Source organism: Prionailurus viverrinus, chromosome A2, assembly GCF_022837055.1.
Source record: "Prionailurus viverrinus isolate Anna chromosome A2, UM_Priviv_1.0, whole genome shotgun sequence".
NCBI classification, from domain to species: domain Eukaryota; kingdom Metazoa; phylum Chordata; class Mammalia; order Carnivora; family Felidae; genus Prionailurus; species Prionailurus viverrinus.
The window spans coordinates 160,899,689-160,922,299 of record NC_062562.1 but is presented as its reverse complement, the minus strand read 5'-3'; the positions used below and the strand labels follow the sequence as shown (position 1 = coordinate 160,922,299).

The 22,611-nt window shown below is 39.7% G+C and overlaps 1 protein-coding gene across 1 annotated transcript in view; it reads right to left on the bottom strand.

Moving 5' to 3' along the window:
* Positions 1-22,611, bottom strand: part of CNTNAP2 (contactin associated protein 2) — a 1,382,613-nt gene that overhangs the window by 1,043,985 nt on the left and 316,017 nt on the right. Inside the window, exons 7-8 of the mRNA XM_047837856.1 lie at positions 18,869-19,012; positions 14,962-15,226 (exon numbers count right to left, since the gene is read on the bottom strand). Of these exons, the coding sequence (XP_047693812.1) occupies positions 14,962-15,226; positions 18,869-19,012 (409 nt within the window). The remainder of the gene's footprint in view (positions 1-14,961; positions 15,227-18,868; positions 19,013-22,611) is intronic.

The window sequence follows — 22,611 nt, the reverse complement described above, 5'->3', positions numbered from 1 at the left end:
CATATACACACACATATATAAGTATATATATATATATATGTACACACACACACAACTACAAAAGGGAAAGAGAAGGAAGCTCATAACAGCATAGAGAAAAATAATAAAGAAAAAAAAGCCTCTAAATGGACGGATGTATTTCGTCTGGGCCAAATGCCCCTTTGTTGGGGAGGCAGCGGGGCTGTCCTGTACTTTGTGGGATATTTAGCAGCATCTTTGTCCTCTATCCTCCAGATTCCAGTAGCATGCACATGTGCACACACGCGCGCGCACACACACACAACCAATTCGTGACAACCAAAAACGTCTCTGGATGTTGCCAAATATCTCCTACCAGAGATCAAAATCACCTCTGGGTGAGAACAGTGCTTTAGAGGATCCATCCCTCAAGATTTCTTCTCCCCACAACTTCCCTGAATTAATATCCATGACTTTATGAAGAGGGGGAAAAAAGGGAACCCAAAAAGCTAGGAACTGCTTACTAGTAAATGCTGAAACATTTGAGAAAGGGGAAAAGAAGAAACCACGCACTTCACTACCGCTCAGCATGAGCTACAATTCTGACCGTTTCATGTCATATCATCTTACTGATGAAAACTTTCTATTCCAAATCATTCAAATATGGCGAATGGAGACAGTATAGTGCTCAATTAAAAACAGAGCTATTGAATTTTGAGGCTTTTACTTCATGAAAGATTGAAGGTGTTCCTTTTCTATTAGTCTGCATACACATTTATACACATTCACACAACGCCTACCACCTGCATTCACTGCTGGAGATGCACTCACTCGCAGTGACAGAACCCACACTCAATTCTTTTTTTCAGTACTGATGCCCATTGGCTGTTCTATGAAATAAATTGCACTGTGTATTGTAGTACCACTCCAGGCAGTCAAACAATACGTGAAGATATACACCACCCTCTTTTTCTTTCCGTTTCCTACGGGAAGTCTTTCTTCCAGAGACTATCGAGGGTTTTATACCCCTCATCAAACTTTTTATGAACAAACCATTTGCTATGTATGCCTGTGGTGCTGATTACCTTGCATGAAATAGAACACAAGGCTCCGCGATTGGAAAAGGTTCAAACTTCCCTGCCGGTGGATCTACACGCGTGGGCCGGATTTCACGTTTTCCTGTAGAGCGCTGCATTATAAAGAATATAGGAAAAGGAGAGGGTCTAATAGCTCCGTTCTTCCCATCATGGCTGAATACAGTCTGCTCGATGTGCAGGGAGTGTGTGCTGTCTGGTTTCATGCGGGTGAGGCCAAGCAGGGGCCTGCCCGGGGCCTGAGGGGAAGGGTGGCGAATCCGCCATTTATCCCTCCGTGTCCATGTGCAGCGTCTCCGATGAAGTTGCTCTGGAGTTTACGTTTTACCGTTTAGTTATCTAATAGAGAAAGGGTTATTGCCCGGAGTTACCAAATAAAAGAAGTCAGAGACAACAAGACTTGATCATCGAAGCCACCTTTTCCCTCGACAAAGTAAGTCAGACTAGGTTCCAACAACAATTGGAAAGTCTGTTTTAGGCAGGTGGAGAAATGACTGGAGATCAGGGGCCTTGAGAAGAAGGTACAAGAAACTTTGATTCTCTTATTTCCCGGGGAGTTATCACGTCAAATGCATTCCCAAGCTTGAAGAAGAAAAATAAAGCGAAATTAATTTTAATCACGCACCGCTCTTTTTTATATTCTAGGAGAAAAACTAAATACAAAGGGAATAGGACTAATTTCAGGGTTTTACTTCATGTCATGCTCCTCAGAATACATTTTTCAGCAAATGTATATATGCTTTTATTTTATTCATATAATAGTTTACCCAGTACAGCTGTAGGCTTCAATACCTTACAAGACAAGTCTTCTTTCTATAAAAACATCGCATCAAAATTCAGGTCCAGATCAATTTCACACATATTAACCTCCTCCAGTTAAGCAATTATTTCCTCTGAGATACTTGCTACTCTCGTTTCACTAGGAGTTTGGTTCATATCAATGGATGAAGACAACAGGATTATAAAGTTACAGCTTATAACATCTTGGTATCAGTTTATTAAAAAAATCCATCAATGGGATATTTGAATGCAGGCCACCTGTAAGATACTGTGCTGGGCTCAGAGGTAGACAGGCTGAAGTAAGAAGATGATTAATGCCCTCAGAAAGCTTCAGGAGATTCAAGCATTTTCAACCAGAGTAATCGCACATCTGAACCATGTAATAAACAGCATCAGACAGGAGAAAACAATTGAAGTGATTTAACATTTGTAGAAGAGTTGAGATCACCATGGGGTAAGTGTTCAGGACTTTAATGGAGAACACACAGGACTTAATCTTAAAAAATTTAGCGCTTCATGGAAGACTTTTAGATGGGAGTATGACACTTTGGAAACAGTCCCTTTGGAATTTTCATTGGGAGGGAATGTGGAGTGGACATTTTTAGAGAGGCAGGAGTCAGAGAGCAAAGCAAGCCTCTGTGGGTATCTAAGTGTGGATCAAACACAAAAGTCAAAGATGAAAATACTGTTCCTCTCCTTTCTGTCAAGGAGAGGTGAGTGTCAGCAGGTACGGAGATGCAAGAGACAGGACAGTGGAGGAGTCTGTAATTTAAGATGGAACAAAGAAAAATAACTAGTATTCAAGTTATGAGGTGCTATACCAGAAGATGACAGATTGTTCCCTGGGGTTTGAGAAAGGAAATGATACTAAATTGATAATAAATGATACTAAACTAGATCTTGAAGGATGAACACAATTTTGCCAAAATGGCATACAGAGGAAGGAATTCCCAGCAGACAGTGAAAAGTCCCGGGAGTACATGGTATAAAGTGACGAAAATGAGGCCAAATCTTCTAGCTGGGCTGTGTGTGTGCATGCTCTTGTACGGCATGCTAAGAAATGTAGGCTTATCCTTTAGGGAATGGGAAATAAAGTATTTTCCTTGCATTTTAGAAATGAAAACTTGGATAATGTGAGAGAACAATAAGGGGAGATTATTTAAGTCTCGTGGCATAATCCCAATGAGACATGATAAGGATGTCATTGGTGTTAGGTGCTACATTCCGTAAATATTTCCCATGTGTCATGTTTAACAATACCTGATCACGTACGAATGAAAGACATGTTCAATGAATGTGAGGGGGCAATGAAGTAAAGCAGCCAAGAATAAACGTAGAATGATTTTAGATTCAAATCTTCTGGACTCCTTTTTGAACTCGCTATTTACTAGCTAGAAGAGCCTGGGGGAATTACTGTATCCCTATGCCTTGGTTTCTTCATCTACGCAATACAGATAATGATGATATTTATCCTGAGGAGTTAATGAATTCAATGACTTGCTGTATTTATGTGCATTAACCTTGTTGAAACAATGACCAGAACAGAGGAAGACCTCAGTCAGTGTTAGTCTAGTGGGCAGTCTGGCTCCATTGTCCATGGTTTTAAGTGTTAGTCTAGTGGGCAGTCTGGCTCCATTGTCCATGGTTTTAAATATGTATATGCCACATAAATAGGGGTATGATTGAAAAGAAACATTATTTTTGGCTATGAAGATAGATGGCCTTGATTACGGTTTCAAGCAATAAATTTTTTTTAAATTTTTTTTAACGTTTATTTATTTTTGAGACTGAGAGAGACAGAGCACGAACGGGGGAGGGTCAGAGAGAGGGAGACACAGAATCTGAAACAGGCTCCAGGTTCTGAGCTGTCAGCACAGAGCCCGACCCGGGGCTCGAACTCACGGACCGCGAGATCATGACCTGAGTCGAAGTCAGCCGCTTAACTGACTGAGCCACCCAGGCGCCCCATCAAGCAATGAAATTTTTTGAACTAGGATATGGAGATGATGGATGGACAGATGAGACACTTCAAAAGAACTGGTAGTGCTTGCTGTGTCATAACATGTGCCGGGCACAGATGGAGGGAAAATTTTGATTTTTCTTAAGGTTTGACCTCAGGTCCCTAAGAGAATGATTCTACCTCTGATATAAATGAGTGAGAAAGGTGGTTACAAAACAGTACGTAACTCGCAAGGTCACTGGAGCCACAGGCAAGGCAATGAATGTAAAGGATTTCGCAGAGTGACAGGCATGGTTGAGGTATTCAGCAGCTGTTAGTTATCATCACAGTCTCTGGATGGCCCCCGAGTGTCATTTCCTCCAACCTTTAGCTCCCTAGCAGAGGCCTACATCAGCAGATCTGAGTCAGTGCAAGACTTACAACAGCTACTATGCTCCAGGGGCGTCCCTTTCCTACCAAGGTAGCTTCCCATAATGATGTAATTACGGAACGTTGGCAATGGTGTCAGCTGACCCTCTATGCCCAGGCAGAGTGAAGAGCTTGGGGGGTGTGCTTTATTACTTCTCTGCTTGCAGTTCTCCCCCTCCCCCAGATAACCTGGATGTTACATCTGTATCCCAAAAAGCAACAGAAATTTGATGACTGAGAAGACAGAGGGAAGCTGAGTTCTGGTGCAGATCCACGGAGAACTGCCAGGGGCATTTCAGGTTGGGAGATTGAAATTTGTGCCCAAAGTGGCAGAAAATACTTGTAGGCAATAGGGGGTTGCAGCCTAGACTCAAGTCAACAATGTGAGGTTTAAAGATAATAGAGCAGAAAATTGGAATGAGGGGTGGGGAAGAATGCTAGAAAATCAGAGGGAGCAGTATTCCAACATCTAGGCAGGGTACTGGTGGCAGGGTGATATGTCCAGGGGTAGCAAGATCCTGGCCTCTGGACAGAGCTTCAGCAACAGGAATCCAGTCTCTAAAAGGATCCCAGGAAGACTACAAGAGCTAGAAGAAAGACTGGAAGGACTAGAAGACTGGACACACTAGGCAGGTTATCAGCATTTTTCAGAAAACGGGAGATGTTAACAAGTGCTATAGCAAAGATCTAAGCCAAACGTACTTGTCAAAAGTAGATGCTAGAGAGTAAGAGGAAGCAAGCAGTGGCTGGAAAAAAAGAGGATTCAGAACTAACTAGGCATTCAGTTACCAGAAGGATGGTCTGTGCTGGGGGGGTGGGGGGGTGGGGGGGGGGTTATATAGGCCTCAAGAGAAATGTGCCAGAATAAAATAAATCATAAAATTGACTTATGATTAAAGCTTGGTCCACATAATTATATTATCATACAATATTATCAAAAGCAAGTACTTTCTGAGGAGTATTGTATGACAGCCCCAACATTCTCTTGAACTTTTCTGAACAAAGGGAAGAGACTGAGAAATATATGTGCTAAACATCTCAGAAGGTATCCAGTAGAGTAATTCTTCAGACACTTCCCAAGTCAATTTAACAAGTCCCAAGCAGCTCGACCAGAATCTGTGGGATCCCTTTTTCAAAAAGACCCATTTCCACACCTAATTATAACAAAGCACCAGATAGCTCGACAGCCTATATTGTATTGAATGGCTCAAATTGCTTAAAAGTCGTAAGAGGGGAAAAGGTAGATAATAGTCAATGGTACCATCTCATAGTCTCAATTCTCTGGTTAATAACCCCAGGTAAGCATCGTCATGAGGTTAATGAAGGAGGGAAGGGAGGAGGGTTGGAGGGGAGGCCTTAATCCAGTGGTTTTGCTTTGTGTTCTTTCTGATTGTGAAGGTGACTGATCTCTTGATTGTTCCATGCCAACACTATGTTACTATTCAAAACAAAAGGACATACGCATGGAAAAATATCTAAATTTGATGTGATGGTCCATATCTAAATAGCTCATTTTTATGTATCAGAATGTCTAGACGTTTGGGTAAACATTATTCTAGGTATGTCTGTGAAGGTGCTTCTGGGTAAGATTACCATTTGAATCCTGAAACTGAGTAAAGCAGATTCTCTCAATATGGGGGGTGGGGGGATCAACCAATCCAAAGAAGGCCTGAATAGGATAAAAAGGTGGAATGGGGAAGAGTTCCCTCTCCCTGAATGACTGTCTTTCAGGCCTGGACACTGGTCTTCAGCCGAGGACTGGAATGTCAGCTCTCCAGTCTTGAGCCTATCTGCCTCCAGTCTTGAACCAGCTTTCAGACTGTATCTTATACCACAGACTCTCTGTTGTCAGACTTCTGGACAGGCAGTGGAACAATACCATAGGCTCTCCTGGGTCTCCAGAGCTTGGGACCTCTCAGCCTCCATAACTGCATGACCCCATTCCTTCTAATAAATCCCTTTCTCTTTAAACATCCTATCGGCGGAGATTCTTTGGAGAACCCTGGCTTATTATCAGCTGATTTATTATCTCTTTACTATATAAATCCATATTGCTTAAATGCACCAACTACTTACCTATCAAGAAGTTTCAGCCCTTAAATGTATAGGAAAGGCAAAGAAAAAGGGCCTCTCAGAAAAGCTAATCTGTTTCTGTGCCCTCTCTCCCCTGTTTTGCAAACATCTTCAACTATATCCACATATTAAGTTTGGGGTTCCTGAGCTGTGTTCTCTGCTGGTCTTACATAATTCATTTTTATTCTTATAGTGTACAGAAGTAATGTCTGATTTTTTTTCCTGTTTGGTAAGTTTATTTATATAGTAAACTGAAGCTTTTAAAACATGACCTGGTCCCTATTGGGAGTTTTTACCTCTATTTTATCCACCTAAGTTTACTAAGTTTTATCCTCTTCTTGCAATTTTTAAAAATTATTATACACACATACACACAATCATGTTTTATTCATCTTCCCTGAAAAAGGCATAGAATATTTTAAAAGGCCCAGAAACATTGTAGAAACTAGAGTAGGTATGGTATCCTGGAGTGTGATTATAAATTAAAATGTCCCCTTTGCTTCCTAAAGAATAAGTCAATACCTAATATCACAAAACGTCCCCCCCAGCCTCTTTCTCCTTTCATGTTGGAATATAATACTTCTATTGATGTGAAAATGCATCAGCATGCACTGAAGTATAATTAAAGGTAGATTTCTACTCAGCTTGCATGATGATAGCACAGCCACGTTGGGAATTGAAATATAATAAAAAGTCAGCTAGGTGACGCTACCCAGAAGCAAGATAATATTCACTCAAATGCATTTTGCTTGGTGCCATGTGGCTCTCACAACAAGCCTATTTGTAAATTTGGGAGAAAAACATCAGCAAACTGGTATTGTAGATTTGTCCAAGGTTATTTATATTTAATACATCTTTACTGATCTACGTCCCACTCACTTTTGTCTTTTACTAAACAAGAGGAGAGACGCTGGCCAGGCACAAATCGAGATTCCTAACTAAGGAGAGCACAGTGCTCTAGAAATCATCCTTCCTTAGGCTCCACTTTCTCGAACAATCCAGAGCCAGGCTTTGTCTTTAGCGTCTTAAAGTGATGGATTTCTGAGCTTTCTTGAACATCTCCGATATCTAGAGGACCAACAAAATGGAAGGAACTCTAAAAATCAGTATTTAGCTACATTTTTTTGTAGAAGTCTATGCAGATTATTTGGAAATAAAGAGATTTGCATCCATTGATTCATCATTAAGACAGAAAAGTAAAATCTGTTTTTCCTTGACAGCTGGCAACAGCTTTAAGGGGAAATGCTTTTATATATCAAGTTATCCATTTATCTATCTATCCCAGAAAAAAAAAAAAGATTTAGAATTACATGGCAAATGTGGCATTTGCTCAAAATCAGTTATGTGTATTTTCAAATAAAAGCTCATAGACCCAACGCCCAAATGTCTGCATCCAAATATAAAGTGCTCCATTTGTTACATAAATGCCATTAAGAAAATTAAGCTGAAGATCACTGTTCAGAGACAAACTTTTTCAAAACTGACCATATAATATGCTTCTAATTAAGAGAGGAACTAGAATTTTTGAACTGATATAACTTACTCTGTGTAATTTCCATTCATAATGCTGTTTAACCATTATACTTTTTTAGGACTATTATTTTATCCTCAATTAATTTAGCATATACCTTTTTGCCTTGTTTGGCTTTGCTTTCACAGCAATTGATATTTATTGAAGAAAATTTGGATATTATGAAAAATGTATTAAAATGTTAGCAATGAAAAAAAAGATGTTAGTAATGGGCCAATAACCCACTAATTAGAGATAATTACTATTAGTACTATTCAGATTTTATTTCATTAAGAACTGTTTTCTAGCTATCCATACACATTTATAATAATAATAGATACGATATTCTATATAATTTTTGTAAACATTTTTATTCCCTATATTACACTTTCCAACGGTATTAAATTTTGAGAAACATTATTTCTAATGACATCATAATATTCCATATTAAGATGCAGTCTTTAAAATCACTTCTTCACTTAAAAATAGTCTGTTTGCTTATTATTTTATATATGTTATGTTAAATATGTGTACTTATTCCTTTAGAATTACAATGATACAAATTTAATAGTCAAGGAGGGGTGACATTTTTAAGATGTCTAATAATTATGGTTTTAACTTTAATTAAGGAATGTAATATATACTATTAAATATGTCTCCAATCAGTTTGCTATAAGGCATTGGAAAAAAAGTCATTTGAAGTCTGTAAAGCAAGCCTAAAAATTATTTCTGAGTTATAAAAATTTATTTTAAGAAATTTTGAAATAATATCTGCAGTTTGAAACATAGAGCTGAAAATCATTTCTCAATAAACAAAACATAAAAAATGGTATTGCAAACTAAACTATTTTTTTTCTTATGTGAAGGAAAAGAAACCTCATGATGCAAGTTCTCACTGAATTCTGTAAACTGGTATGAATTCTTTCCAGAATTAATGTACTAACTACATTTTCAAATGTTCATAAAATCAAGAGAAGAGATATTCTAATTGCTTAGGATAGAGAGTGCCAGGAGTAATCCCAGGGAAATACAGTTGCCAACAATGAACTGGAAACCTGTCAGTATTTGCCAACAAGTTCCACAGCTACACAAGAAGCCAAGAAAATGTCTACTCCTTCTGCTATGACCTGAAATGTTTGTGTGTCCCCACTACAAATTCATATGTTGAAATTCTAATGCCCAATGTGATGGTATTAGCAGGTGGAGCCTTTGGAAAGTGTTTATGTCACAATGTTGGAACACTCACGAATGGGTTAGTGCTCTTACGAAAGAGACCCCACAGAGCTCCCTAGCCCCTTCCACCTGTGAGGACACAGGGAGAAAGCAGATGTCTGCAACTTGGAAGAGGGCCTTCACCAGAATTCAACTATGCCAGCACCCTGGGGGCGGGCTTCCGGCCTCCAGAACTCTGTGGAATAAATGTCTGTTGTTCCAGTCCCCCGATCTACTGAGCTCCGTTACAGCAGCTGACTGGACTAAGACACCTTCCCTTAACACACCCAAGGTGCAACTCAAAAGGTTTACAAAGGACACTGTAATAAAACAAAAATAAAACAAGGCCTCAAAAAGATTTTCTTTGGAGGGGCGCCTGTTTGGCTTGGTCGGTTAAGTGTCCAACTTCGGCTCAGGTCATGATCTCACGGTCCGTGAGTTCGAGCCCTGCATCAGGCTCTGTGCTGACAGCTCAGAGCCTGGAACCTGTTTCAGATTCTGTGTCTCCCTCTCTCTCTGCCCCTCCCCTGTTCATGCTCTGTCTCTCTCAGTCTCAAAAATAAATAAATGTTAAAAAAAATTTTAAAAAAAAGATTTTCTTTGGAGACAGAAATACAAACAAAGGTGATCTTTGCTGAATACAGGTTTCTGAAGCAGTAGAGATGCTGAACAGTCATTCTAAAATTGAAACAATATCTATGTAAACAAAACAAGGAGGTTCTAATACTTCAGGTAGAAAACAGCTGATTTAGAAGCAGTGCATTTCTGAATATCTTTTCTAAAAGGCTTTGTTTACATGGATAGAAACTGATTTCTTTTTTCAGTAGGTAAGAAAGGTCATTAATAGAAATCACTTCCCTTCCACTTTATAAATGATGAACACTTTTTATGACCTTATTAATATGGTTAGACCACAGCTTTAGAGTATTATTGTAAACATCTGTGCATAATTTAGTGGCATAAAACTAAGGAATTTTGCAGTAAAAACCTTATCTCAAATAGTAGGTAGTTTGTGTGTGTGTGTGTGTGTGTGTGTGTGTGTGTGTGTGTGACTATACATCAGACAGTAATACACATGAATACTTTTTTACTACCACTATAATATTGCAATATTGTTCCTGGAAGATACATTTAGTATTCCAAAATGTAATGACAGAGTAAATACCTCCAAGCTGCTAGAACTTCAAAAAATTCTAACTTCAGATGAGAATACATATCTGTAGGTCAACGTTTTCCAAAATGTAGGTCACTTGTTTTTAGATCATAAAAGAATTTGGGGGTCATGAAAATTTTAATGAAAAAGAAAAGGGCAAAAACATCAAACTTACAAGAGTGCATCTAGTGGAACCTGGGTGGCTCAGCTGGTTAAGCATCCAACTCTTGATTTCAGCTCACCTCATGATCTCACAGACTGTAGGCTACCAGAACCTCCTTGAGATTCTCTCTCTCTCTGCCCCTCCCGTGCGCATGTGCACATGTGTGATCTCTCTCTCAAAATAAATAAACTTAAAAAAAAGCGCATCTAAAATAGCAAAGTACATTTTATTTCGTGAAACTCTGTTTTAGTAGGAATTGAGTACAATATAAAATGTTTTCTTACTGTGTGTTTAACAAAATCATTTGAATCTGGAGGATGTTACGCTAAGTGAAATAAGCCAGGTACAGAAAGGCAAATACTGTATGATCTCACTTTTATGAGGAATCTAAAGGAGTAGAAGTCATAGAACTAGAGAGTGGAGCAGTGGTTGCCAGTAGCTGGAGGGTAGGGAAAATGGAAAGATGTGGTCAAAAGATACAAATTTTCAGATATGAGATGAAAAAGTTCCAGGGAATCCAATGTATAGCAGGTGATTATAGTTAATGATACTATAATGTATGCTTCAAATTTGCTAAAAGAATAGATATTGAGGCACCTGCGTGGCTCAGTCAGTTAAGTGTCTGACTTCAGCTCAGGTCATGATCTCACCACTCATGAGTTCGAGCCCTGTGTCAGGCTCTATGCTGACAGCTCAGAGCCCGGAGCTTGCTTCAGATTCTGGGTCTCCCTTTCTCTCTCTGACCCTCTCTCACTCACGTTCTGTCTCTTTCTCTCAAAAATAAATAAACACTAAAAAAAATTAAAAAAAAGAATACATCTTAAGTGTTCTCACCATGCACATGAGCTCACACACACACACACACACACACACACAAGTGTGAGGTGACAGATTTGTTAATTTGGTTGTGGTAATTATTTCACAATGTATACATATATTATCACACACCTTAAAAAATCACACTGCACAACCTGTACAATGTGTAAATACATACAATTTAACTTTGTCAATCCTACCTCAAAAAAGCTTGAAAAACCATTTTTAAAAACTCCAAATAATTTTAAAAACACAGTTCTAGGTCTACCTTCTCCACGGCTCTGACATGAAAGTTAAAACAAATGATACGCTCAAGTGAACACACATTACCCATCTGACACTTTTAGCACTTTCCTCCTTTTTACTACTTACTCCTAGTTAAAGGAAATGCATAAATCTGTATTCACCACTCGCTAATTAGGGTTCTAAATAGATATAAATATAGTGGAATGTTTTATAAAAGTTGATGTTGCAACTTGGAAAGTATTTTCACGGAAAGATAACCCACTGTGCAAAGTGAAGGTAACTCAGAGTTTGAGTGAATTTTACAAGTTGAATCCATTGTCAAAACTAATGAGACCTGAAATTAATTACAACATGGAGGGAAAAAATACAAGGAATGGGTGAAAAAAAGTACTGAAAATTCTCTAACTTATAGGGTTAGTTTGAATTCATCACCAAAGAACAATGCTGTCCAAGACAGAATGAAAAGGCTTGTGAACCATTTGAATTACCTTCATCTTGGACCACAGAACTTACTAACTAAAAACAAAACCAAGATACAAGTATCTATTAACAGACAGTACTTGAGTGTCTCTATAATGACCTCTCAATGCACTATGCTAGAAGTGGTGTGTGTGTGTGTGTGTGTGTGTGTGTGTGCGCGCGCGCGCGCATGTGTGTGCACATAGTAATGTTATCAGTGACTGCTTTCCTCTTCTAAATTGTCTGTATCTTCTACATTTTCACAACCAAGCTATTTTTAAGTTTTTTTTTAATTTATTTTGAGGAGGGGAGAGTGTGAGCAAGTTGGGGAGAGGGGACAGAGAATCCCAAGTAAGCTCTATGCTATCTGTGCAGAGCAGGACACAGGGATCGATTTTACGAACCACGAGAAAGATCTTTACCTGAGCCAAAACTAAGAGCCAGATGCTCAACTGACTGAGCCACCCAGACACCCTTACAACCAAGCTATTTTAATAATAAAGTAAAGAAGGGCTGACATTCATCAGTGTTCATGCTGCTGATAAGAATAGGGTAGATATAATACAGACTATTTCCCTTTGTTAAAGCAAACATTAGTGCCCTGGGATTAACTTATTTTTCTAAATTATTTTCTCGGTGTTGCTACTTGCAGTAAGTTACTCATACATTTAATTGAGTTTGGTAAAATGCTTTAAATACAGATGAAAATTGCCTTCTGTGAACTCCATATGAATTTGTAGGATGGATGAATGTAGTCATATACTGAATCTCTTCCTTCTTTCTTTCTTTTATTTTTTAATAAACAGTTTATTTTTTTTCAACGTTTTTATTTTATTTTTGGGACAGAGAGAGACAGAGCATGAACGGGGGAGGGGCAGAGAGAGGGAGACACAGAATCAGAAACAGGCTCCAGGCTCTGAGCCATCAGCCCAGAGCCCGACGCGGGGCTCGAACTCACAGACCGCGAGATCGTGACCTGGCTGAAGTCGGACGCTTAACCGACTGCGCCACCCAGGCGCCCCAATAAACAGTTTAAATGAGTACAGACATAGCTTTTAAAAAATGTATGTGCATCTATATTTACCTACTAATCTTTCTGAAACTTGAGCAGTAATAACTGATGTGATCTTGACTTCCACTATGTGTATAGGAAAAATAAATATTTGAAATAGTAAGGTATTTTCATTGGGATGTATAAGAGCAAGGTTATAGAAATGTTTAAATTTCCCATGAGTTGCCCTTAATTTGCACAGATTGTTGGCTAACTTGGCAAAAATTCTAAAGTCCAATTTTATCATATTTAAGCAAATCTATTAAGGTAAATTAGTTGTTGCATATTGGATTCCTTTCTTCTTTCTTCCTTTTATTTTTTCATAAAAATACAGTTTAAATTAGATAAAAGTATCTTAGAGTCCTAAATAAGATCAAATTAAATTAGGAAATTTTTATTGACCTGTACATTTAAGATCCTATCATTACCATCGTAAGGGTTCATGTTACATGGAAAATCACCAGGAATTTGGGTTTGTTCAGAAAACGCTAGAAGGGAGGACTTCATACTTATATTTTTATGTATTTAGTCATTAGAAATGAATCATTAATCATAGTAAAATCTAACGGGGAGTTTTTCAACTATGGTCAATATTTGTATGTGTATGTGTTTTATGTGTTATTCTGGAATCTCCAGTTATTTTGTATTTGCTCTAAATCTCCCCAGGCGAATCTATACTGGGAAGTAGTGATAAAATATGGCTGATCAATCCATTTGAACATTCAGTGGAAAGCAAAACTAACAGCAAACACAGAAAAAGTAAACTTCCAGGCATTGCACAACAGCTTTTGATTTCAATAATTCGATACACCTCTGACATCATGGTCCCTATACCTTCCTTGAATCCTTCTCAGTAATAGTCTATACAGCCACGCCCTACAGAAACACAAAGCTTGTCGTATGGAAAGATGCATACCCTTCAGCCAGAGATACTCTGTTAGTGAACACGAGTTCAAAGGGCCACAGTGTTAACTCCACAAACATTCCCAGAGGACCTCTAATGTAACAGGTGCTATTCTATAGGCTAGAAGAGAAGAAGAGGCATCACCTCATCCCTTAAAGACCTAACAGCCTGCAGGGAAACGACACGGACACAAATAGTAGGACGTGTTAGAAACCATGTCAGGTGCATACATACGGTATTGCAAGTGAACATGGAATATTTAGAAATCAGAGTCAGCAGTCTTACAGTTGAGCATTTGAGTATTTGGTACATCTGTACAAAGCGCTCAGTCAACGTTAGCTATTCCCGTTTTCCATTTCTAAGGAGTTATAACAAAATAAAAATATAACACTACGGCAAGGAATATCTAGAGAAATTTGATGAGAACTTTTACTGTTTATCAGTCCCCCTAGTTTTTCTCTGTTTATATCATCTCACCCTGTGATCCTAGCTTTCTTTGTACGATATTAGTCAAAGATTATCCCAAGATTGCTAAGTTTATTCAATTAAGAACAATTATGACCCCAGCCTCAGTCAATCATACCATTGTGAGGTCATGTTTAAAAATCACCCTAAGCCAAGACAGTCTTTCCTCAGTTGATGCACACATCTTGTCATTCCTCCCTGTAACCACCCTTCGTTGTTATCGTTGTTGCGGTTTTCCCGAAATAACACATAAATTTAGCGAGAAGACTTCAAGGCTCTGCTTCAAGCAGTTGAATATAACTTTAAAAGCCATAATTAAATTAACATGCACTTGTTACTAAGGGCAAAAGGTATCTGAATGTCCACCAAGTCAAAAACTGCCAGGTACTCTTCTGTTAGTAAAACAGACATTCTTCGTCTGTAAACATAAAACACTCCGAGCACTACCCACCGTCCGATGAATGTGAATTAGCGCTTATCAGCAAGAGAAGGTTTTGGTGCTCACACAGCCTCCACCAACTTGCCTCCTCGCCCAGGCCTCACCTTCCCAGCAAGTGCCCGAGCACTCCGGGCAGCCAAGCGAGACCCTCACGAGTCTGAATCCGCACAGAACCCCGGGCACGCAACACCCACACGAGACAACAGAAGCGACGCGGGCTGGGGAAATCACGGTGGCCTTGGGAGCAGGCCGCGAGCGGGGCTCACTCACCTGAGGAGATGTCTATCTGGCTCATCTTGGTCTGCGTGACGTTGATGCGAACACCCACTTTGCTTTCGGTCAGGTCGATCTCCACGTTGCCCAAATTATCCGCAAAGTGGCTGAAAAGCAGGAGGCCGTTTGGGTTCCAGGTCCTGAACTGGAAACTGACGGAAAACAGGTCCTGGTCAGGCCGTCCCGGCACCTCCAGGTAACTGGTAGCGTTGAAAAACACAGGCACCGTGTAGGGCTCCACACACGAGAAACTCAAATTCCCCTGTAAGACACAAGGACGCGCTTTGAGAGGCGCGCCGGATTCAAACGAGCAGTCCGCGTCCGAAGGCAGACAGAGCGACAGGTGTAGAGAGGCCGCGACAGGTGTAGAGAGGCCGAAGCCGAGCCTGGGCCCTCGCGAGCTCTCCCACGCGGCAGCCAGCGCGGTGGGGACTCGGCAACTGGACGCCCGGGCATCACTCCACCTGCAGGGTGTGCCTAAGGGCGGCCGGCGTCCAGATGAGGGATCTAAGAAGGGCCGTCTTCCGTGGAACTGGCGGACGACAGCCGACGGGGCGGGAGGCGTCCCTGCGGGGTGGGCCTGAGTGCAGACGGCTGGACTCCGTGAACAAGGCAGGGGGCTGCCGCGCCCCTCCCCCGGAACCGATGAGGCACGAGCCAGGGAGGAGAGGCCGCTGCCGGCTTCTGGACGGCCTTTGTCCAGCGTCCCTTCACAGGTTAGCGGGGGCAGGGGAACTACGGCCATTCGGTTGCTATTTATTAACTGACATCAGGGGACAAAGATTCTTGGCTCTTATCCTTACACCTGATATATGTGAATTAATATTAACTGTGAGACATCAGCGTAATCGTGATTATTTCAGATTATTTTGTTATATTGTTATTGTGATATTAAATGTGCATAGATTATACTGAATTAGTGCTTCTGAAAATACTAATATGAACATACAAAATGAAAAGAAACTTGATCATTAAAGCCTGCTCCTTTCCCCTCCCACTCCCTCTATTTTGTACAGAGAAATGTGACTTACCATTCAGATACACTACTAAACGTTACATTCAGTGTGTAAGTACCTTCCTATTAAAGGTCTGAAAACCTACATTTGCTTCCAACTTCTTTTATCCTGCCATAATATCCTGAGGAATATAATTTGTTGCCATTTTCATCGGGCCCTTCAATCATTTATTTATTTCACAACACAACACCACGGTGTCTATGTTTAGATGGATGGTTCTTCCATTTCAGCACATTAACCATCACATCTAAGGCAGGCTGTCCCTCTGAATTAATATTCAAATTAAATCTGCAGCTTCGCTTCACAGATGGTCATTTTTAAATGCTTGCTTTTACTGATGAAAAGAACAGCCTTCGCCTAATAATGGAGATGTTATAACTGACCACATACCTGGGTTGTGGAGATTGTCTCCCTGCAAAACTAAAGGTCCTTCCTGAGCAAAAATGCTGACTCTGGAGTCAATGTGTAATCAGGTGCCAGAGGAGGTCACCAGAAGACGTGACTGCCAGCTGACCCCGGAGCAGGACTGGGACAATGAGAGGCTCCCCACCTCCTCCCCCATCCTTGGAATGTTTGCTCCACTTGCCTCCTTAACTCCCGGAGGCCGCTCCAAAGACAGAGCCTTGAGACAGAGATGCGGGGTTGAGGCTACCTGAACTGGGTACTTGAGTGAAGTCAGTTGGGTCCTCCTGTCTCCATAAGCGAATCCAGTTAAGACCTCTATAAAACTTTTCAGACTTGGCAGGCAAGGCAGAGATCTACTCATCTCCTGGCTGCCCAAGACAAGCCTGGAAGTTCCCTTGCTTGTCTTGAAGCAAGTCCCTTGCTTGTCTATGAAACCGGCCACATACCAATGGGATGTGTTCTGCCTCTTTCTTCTGTCTCTCCCTGCCTCGGCATCCAAAGGCTGTTTTCAGATTACATCCAGGAAGCTCTCCAGGAGGTTGTGAACCAATATGAGGAAACGTGTTTGTGTGTGAAGACAGGGTGCAGGAGGAGTGTTGAGTCAATTTCACTGAAATACCAGCACTTGACATCTTTGAAAGCAAATTCCCTTCATGAATATTCCCTTTAGAGTTGCTTACAAAATATCCTACTTGTCTCTATTCTGCCTAAAATTTTAATATGTACACGTTTTTGTTTAGAAGCTTATTCCATGTGGGTTCATTCTATTTTAACAAATATAATTATAGATAATTTATATCTATCTTTATTAAATATCTTTGTTATTCAAGTTAAAATAGCATTTGTAACTACAATATATTTTGCAGTTAAAGTTGCCATGGGAATAAGTCTCCATAGGAAAATCCTTTATAGTTTGGGTGCCTAATGAATGCATCTCAGGACCCAATGGGAGGTTTGGGCAGAAATAACACTTTACCACTTCCTAAATGTGCAGATAATAGAAACAGTATTCTGATGATCTGGCTTCTGTACCTTTTTATCTTAAGCAATGATTTCTGGGAAAACAAAAGGACCCTGGTGCCATTTTATCCAAAGCTTAAAAAAGCATATATATTAATACTGCTCTAGGTAGGAAATAACACAATATAGGAGACTATGACCTCGGGGGTCACACGCTGTGAATCCACTCACATTCATTTTGGAAAGTTACTTTTCCAGGTAAAATCTCACATTTTTTTTTCATCTACAAAACGTGTATGACAACATCTTTACTCATACTGTAGTACTATTCTCAGATTACCATAAAAGTAACATTCCTAGCACAGTGCCTGCTGCCTATAAATGGAACTATTACTATTTTTCTCTATATTAATGTTTGATGAGATCATTTCAAATTTCAACTTTTTAGTCAGTATATACTATTATTTTTAAGAAAAAATAATTATTAAAGAAAAATTTCACATGAATTATTTTATACCTTAATAATTTTTTTTTTTTATAACTGACCTGGGACTCCTGTTTATTCATTACAGGATTTCTTTTTGTCCAGTCATTTTGTAAAAAAAAAAAAAAACCCTCAGCTCAAATGCAGGGGAACAGACCATCAGAGCTCTTCTGGGACATGAGGCAAGCATTTGTAACGTTATCTACTGTTAGTGGTTTCTCGAATGCGTGGGTCTCCGGAACCCCAGACTCTTCCAAATAATACTTGTAGATTGAAGTTAACTCCTGCTCTTGCAGAACAACAGGGGACACAGACTATATTTTTCAGCTGGTATCTTTCAGTGATGCTAAGCAGTGTCATGGAGAAGCGGGTATGCTAGAGCATTCTTCGATTTTTGCTCTCCTCCTTTAAACAGTTCAATCTGGAAACAACTCCCAGAGGGAGCTGGAAGAAGATCCCTGTCAGGCGCTATGTCACAGCCTTCACTACCCAGTGGCCATCAATCCTTATTTAACTGCCTGATCTTTAGTATGTTCGGGCTTTCACAAAAAGTGTATTTATTTACTGATCTGGATGCGTTATCTCTGGAAACATACAAGTGAGTACAATCAAGTTCCTGGATGTAACACTTTCTAAAATATTGAATTAAATCATAAACAAGAATTGGAAAGCCATATATGATCAGACATCTGGAGACATGATGCTGCCAGCGTAAGGGCTGCTGACCTGCCAGGACAAAGCACAACTGAGGTTCGCCTGTCCCTCTGAGGCAGGGAATCCAGAAACATGGTGTCAAAATCCTGTGCCCCATCTGAGTGAAACTTACCATCTATTTCACTCTAATCGACCTCAAAAACCATTACCTATTCTCAGAATATATCCACTCGTTACACATTTTTAGGCAACTCTCAAGTTACTTTTACACTGTTGAGCCCCACATCGGCATGATGACAAATGCTGTGTGACGCTGTTCGATACTCCACAGAAAACAAAACTGTGACATTTCTCTACATCAGTATTTTGGAGTGAGCAATCTTACCACATTTGAGGGCTCTAGTTTCTTCCTTTTTGCAAGATCAGTTATGTTGATACCATTGTAATTAATGCTTTCCATGCAGCCTTTGAAGTTCTTTCTACTGCTGGAACTTGGCTTCCCAGAGAAGGGTATGCCTCCGAAGGTTATCTTTGAGAAAAGAAAATTATAAAAGTTCACACTGCGTTTGACTTAAACAGGTAACATTCACAGTAAATTAGACAAAACTGTTAATACAGCCAAGGTCAATTATCTTACCTCTCCCAGAATATACAGACATTTTTTCTTCCTCCAGAATCCGTTGCATATTAAATTATGTTGTTATGGAAGTCCATAACAGTATCATTAATTCTGGCCATTAGATTACGATTTTAATAAGTAAATAGTAATAATCTTTTCCAATGTAGCCACTCAAAAGGCATTTTATAAATTTTCCTGAAATGTTTCAAAAGATTTTATTGAGGACGCTTCTTTTATTAAGTAATATTAAAAACATATTTTTATGTTCATCATTCAAAGATAGACTAATCAATGCTTCTAGTCATCATGAGATACCCAGTATGAATATAATACTACCCTGAAAAAACCGCAGCCCAAAGGAAGAAATATTGTATTTATCCTATGTAGACTTAATTTTACTCTAAAAAACCATTGAGTCAAATATTCACTAGACTTATTCGAATACCAAAATTGGTTCAAAAAGTCTTGTTACTACATTAAAAACATATCAGGACGTGGGGGCTATGATGTGAGCACTGAGGCTGAGAGATATTATACATCTTCTGAATCCTAGGGAATAAGCTGGACACCCCTTACCGTGATTCTCTGGCTGCTAACTATCACCTATAAAAGAGAGTACGTATTTTTCCATGTATCTTTGGCCAAATTACAGCAGTATAGTATCAACTTCCTATAATGTAAAATTATACTTAATATATGTATTGCCATAATGACATTTACTGCTAATAGTGAATTAGTAGTAAATAAATTTAAATACTAACCAGAGCTGCAGTACCAAGATATATAACCCAGATGTTATTTCTCTTTTAATTATTATTCAATGGTACCATTATTAACTTTTCCTATAAAGCTTTGAAAATGAAAGCAGTTGTTAAATATTTTTGAACGTCAAGACTTTGTATTTGAAACATAAGAAACAGACCTTTGTGTTCTAGGAGGCTATTAGCAAATTATGGTCTTTTATTTAGTGTCATGGCATTTTAGAGGCTTAGTTTTAGGGGAAAAAAGCACAAATTAATGATAGTTTATGAGACAATATAAAAAAACAAAGGACCTCACTGAAAATAAAATTTGGTAATAATGGCTAGTTGAAAATGTATCATTTACCACAGAGTTTATATATGAAAGAAGAAGGGGAGATGGAGAATAAATATATAGAAAGGATTAGGAAATGACAAGAGGAAAACTATACTGTAAACTAAAACAGAATTACTAGGAAAATATTTTCAAGTGGCACTAAACTGAACTTATTAGGTCCTAACTAAGTATATCTAATACCAAAGGTAAGAATTATTGATAATTACGTGGAGTGTTATAATTTCCATCTATAGTTTATTTTATCAGTTCTTTCCCAGTTGATAGAATAAAATTTTCTATGCTTAATGACATGCATCACATTTTTTAATACTTTTTTTTAAGTTTATTTATTTTTGAAAGAGCAAGTGAGTACAAGTGGGGGAGGGGCAGAGAGAGAGGGAGAGAGGATCCCAAGCAGGCTCTGCTCTGACAGCGGGGCTTGATCTCACGAATCATAACCTCAGCTGAATTCAAGAGTCAGACGTTCCACCGAATGAGCCACCCGGGTGCCCCAGGCAGTGGCACATTTTGAACGTTGTTACTAAATACTAGTTTCAACATACTGTCTCATTCTTTCTCCAGGTGTACGGTTTATTTATTTTGGAACTTTTTGGGAACTTTTTCTTTGGGATGACGATTAAGCACTCCTCTGGTTTCCCTGCTTTCAGCAACCCTCAGCACATGTCCTACCTCATCATCAGAGGTGCCCTAGGGAAGCAACAGAGGCTCAATTTACCAGATTTCCTCACAACTAGGAGACGTGGGTTCAAATCCCAATTCCTAGTACAACTAATCATATGATATTAGATTGTCACTTCTTCTGATTACGCATTCTCATCAGTAAAATGAAGTGCCTGAACCACAAAATATTTTGACATTGTAGTTATTCAGATAGCCAAAAAAAACCCACCATTGCAGTTGCTAGATAATCATGTATTCGTATAACTCACCATTGGCTTACTGATGATGTCACCATTCAGTAACAACCCTGACTGTAAGGAAATAGCCACATTCACCATTTTGTTAGTTACCAAGAGTTTGCACAGTGCGGCAGAGACTGCTTGATAGCTCTGAGTGTCCTTTCTCACACCTTCTTTAGGGAAAGGCAAACGTTCTTCAGCGTGCACAGAGCTCTCCAGCCAACCTATGGCATTCACCAACCTCCGTGAAGCAAGGTTTGGTCTTGTGACAATAAAGTAGGACCTTGTGTGAGTCTAAGAACTATAAATGAAAGGGGAGGCGAGCGCAGCTTTCTCCACTCTTCCTTCCCGCTAGGAATGCAAGATGGAAGGTGAGGAGCCATCGTGGGATGACTAGCAATGGGGGTGGAGGAGCGGCAGGGTAAAAGCAGACTGGGGTCTTGATGACCATGACGCTGCCATGTGAGCCCTGGGCTACCTGCCCACATCACCTTCTATATGGAGGCATCTGCAACATAACCGACACATGGGGTGGTTTCTATTGCTTCCTATGCTTCTTCAAGTGCTATGACAAAGGAGTTTTACATTCACTTTCCAAAAGGGGACTATGATTTGTCCACTGTCACACACCAGTAAGAAGCAAAAAGGGACACAAACCCAGGCCTTTGGGTCCAGTTTGAGCCGTGCAGTTGATTCTCTACGAAATCCTAGCTGGTTTCTCTCTCAAATCCTAGCCTAGCTCTCCAGCTATCAAGGGGCATGCATTCCTCTACTTCCCAAGCAGAAGCGTACTGCAAAGGCAATGGCATAACAGGCACAGTGGGTGTGTCCTGGAATTTAGCTGAGGAAAAGAGAGAAGCCAGGCCAAACATCAGTGTGTGGTCCTGCCCTTTGGCCGAGATGAAGGATGTGCATCTGTTTACCTTTGTACTTTCTCAGGGCAGCACGGGGCTAGCAGTTTACCTGCAAATGGTGACTGGCTCACTCTTCAGTGTAACTAGGCTCCAGGAGGTGAGTAAGGCGAACTCTTAAACCATCCTCCACAAGACAATGCCCACATTGAGTCACCTCAAAGAAGCAAACGTGTTTTCTACTGTTTCTTTCATGATGTACATCTCTGGGAATGGCTATAGGTATTAATTTACCCCTATGGTGTGCTGAATCCTACTCATGCTGGCTCATGAAAACGGACTGTTAAACAGAGCCACTGTTAAAAACTAAATTATATAGATTTAAATTAAATTACGATAAACAAAACATAACCACTCAGACCGCATCTCTATATTTTTTTATTATGTATGTTCTTGAGATGATTTGTATTTAGTCTATATGATGGGATTACTCTATCATGGTGTGGTAAAATAAATATATTTGGTCTTTGTTCCCAGTTCCTGGCACAGAGCTCCTAAAACCCTTGGAATTTCCTGAGTAATAGGAATGACTTCAATTATTCATAACAAGCCCCACTTGGGGTCTGAGTCTAGTTATTGTATGGATGAGTCAAAGAAATAT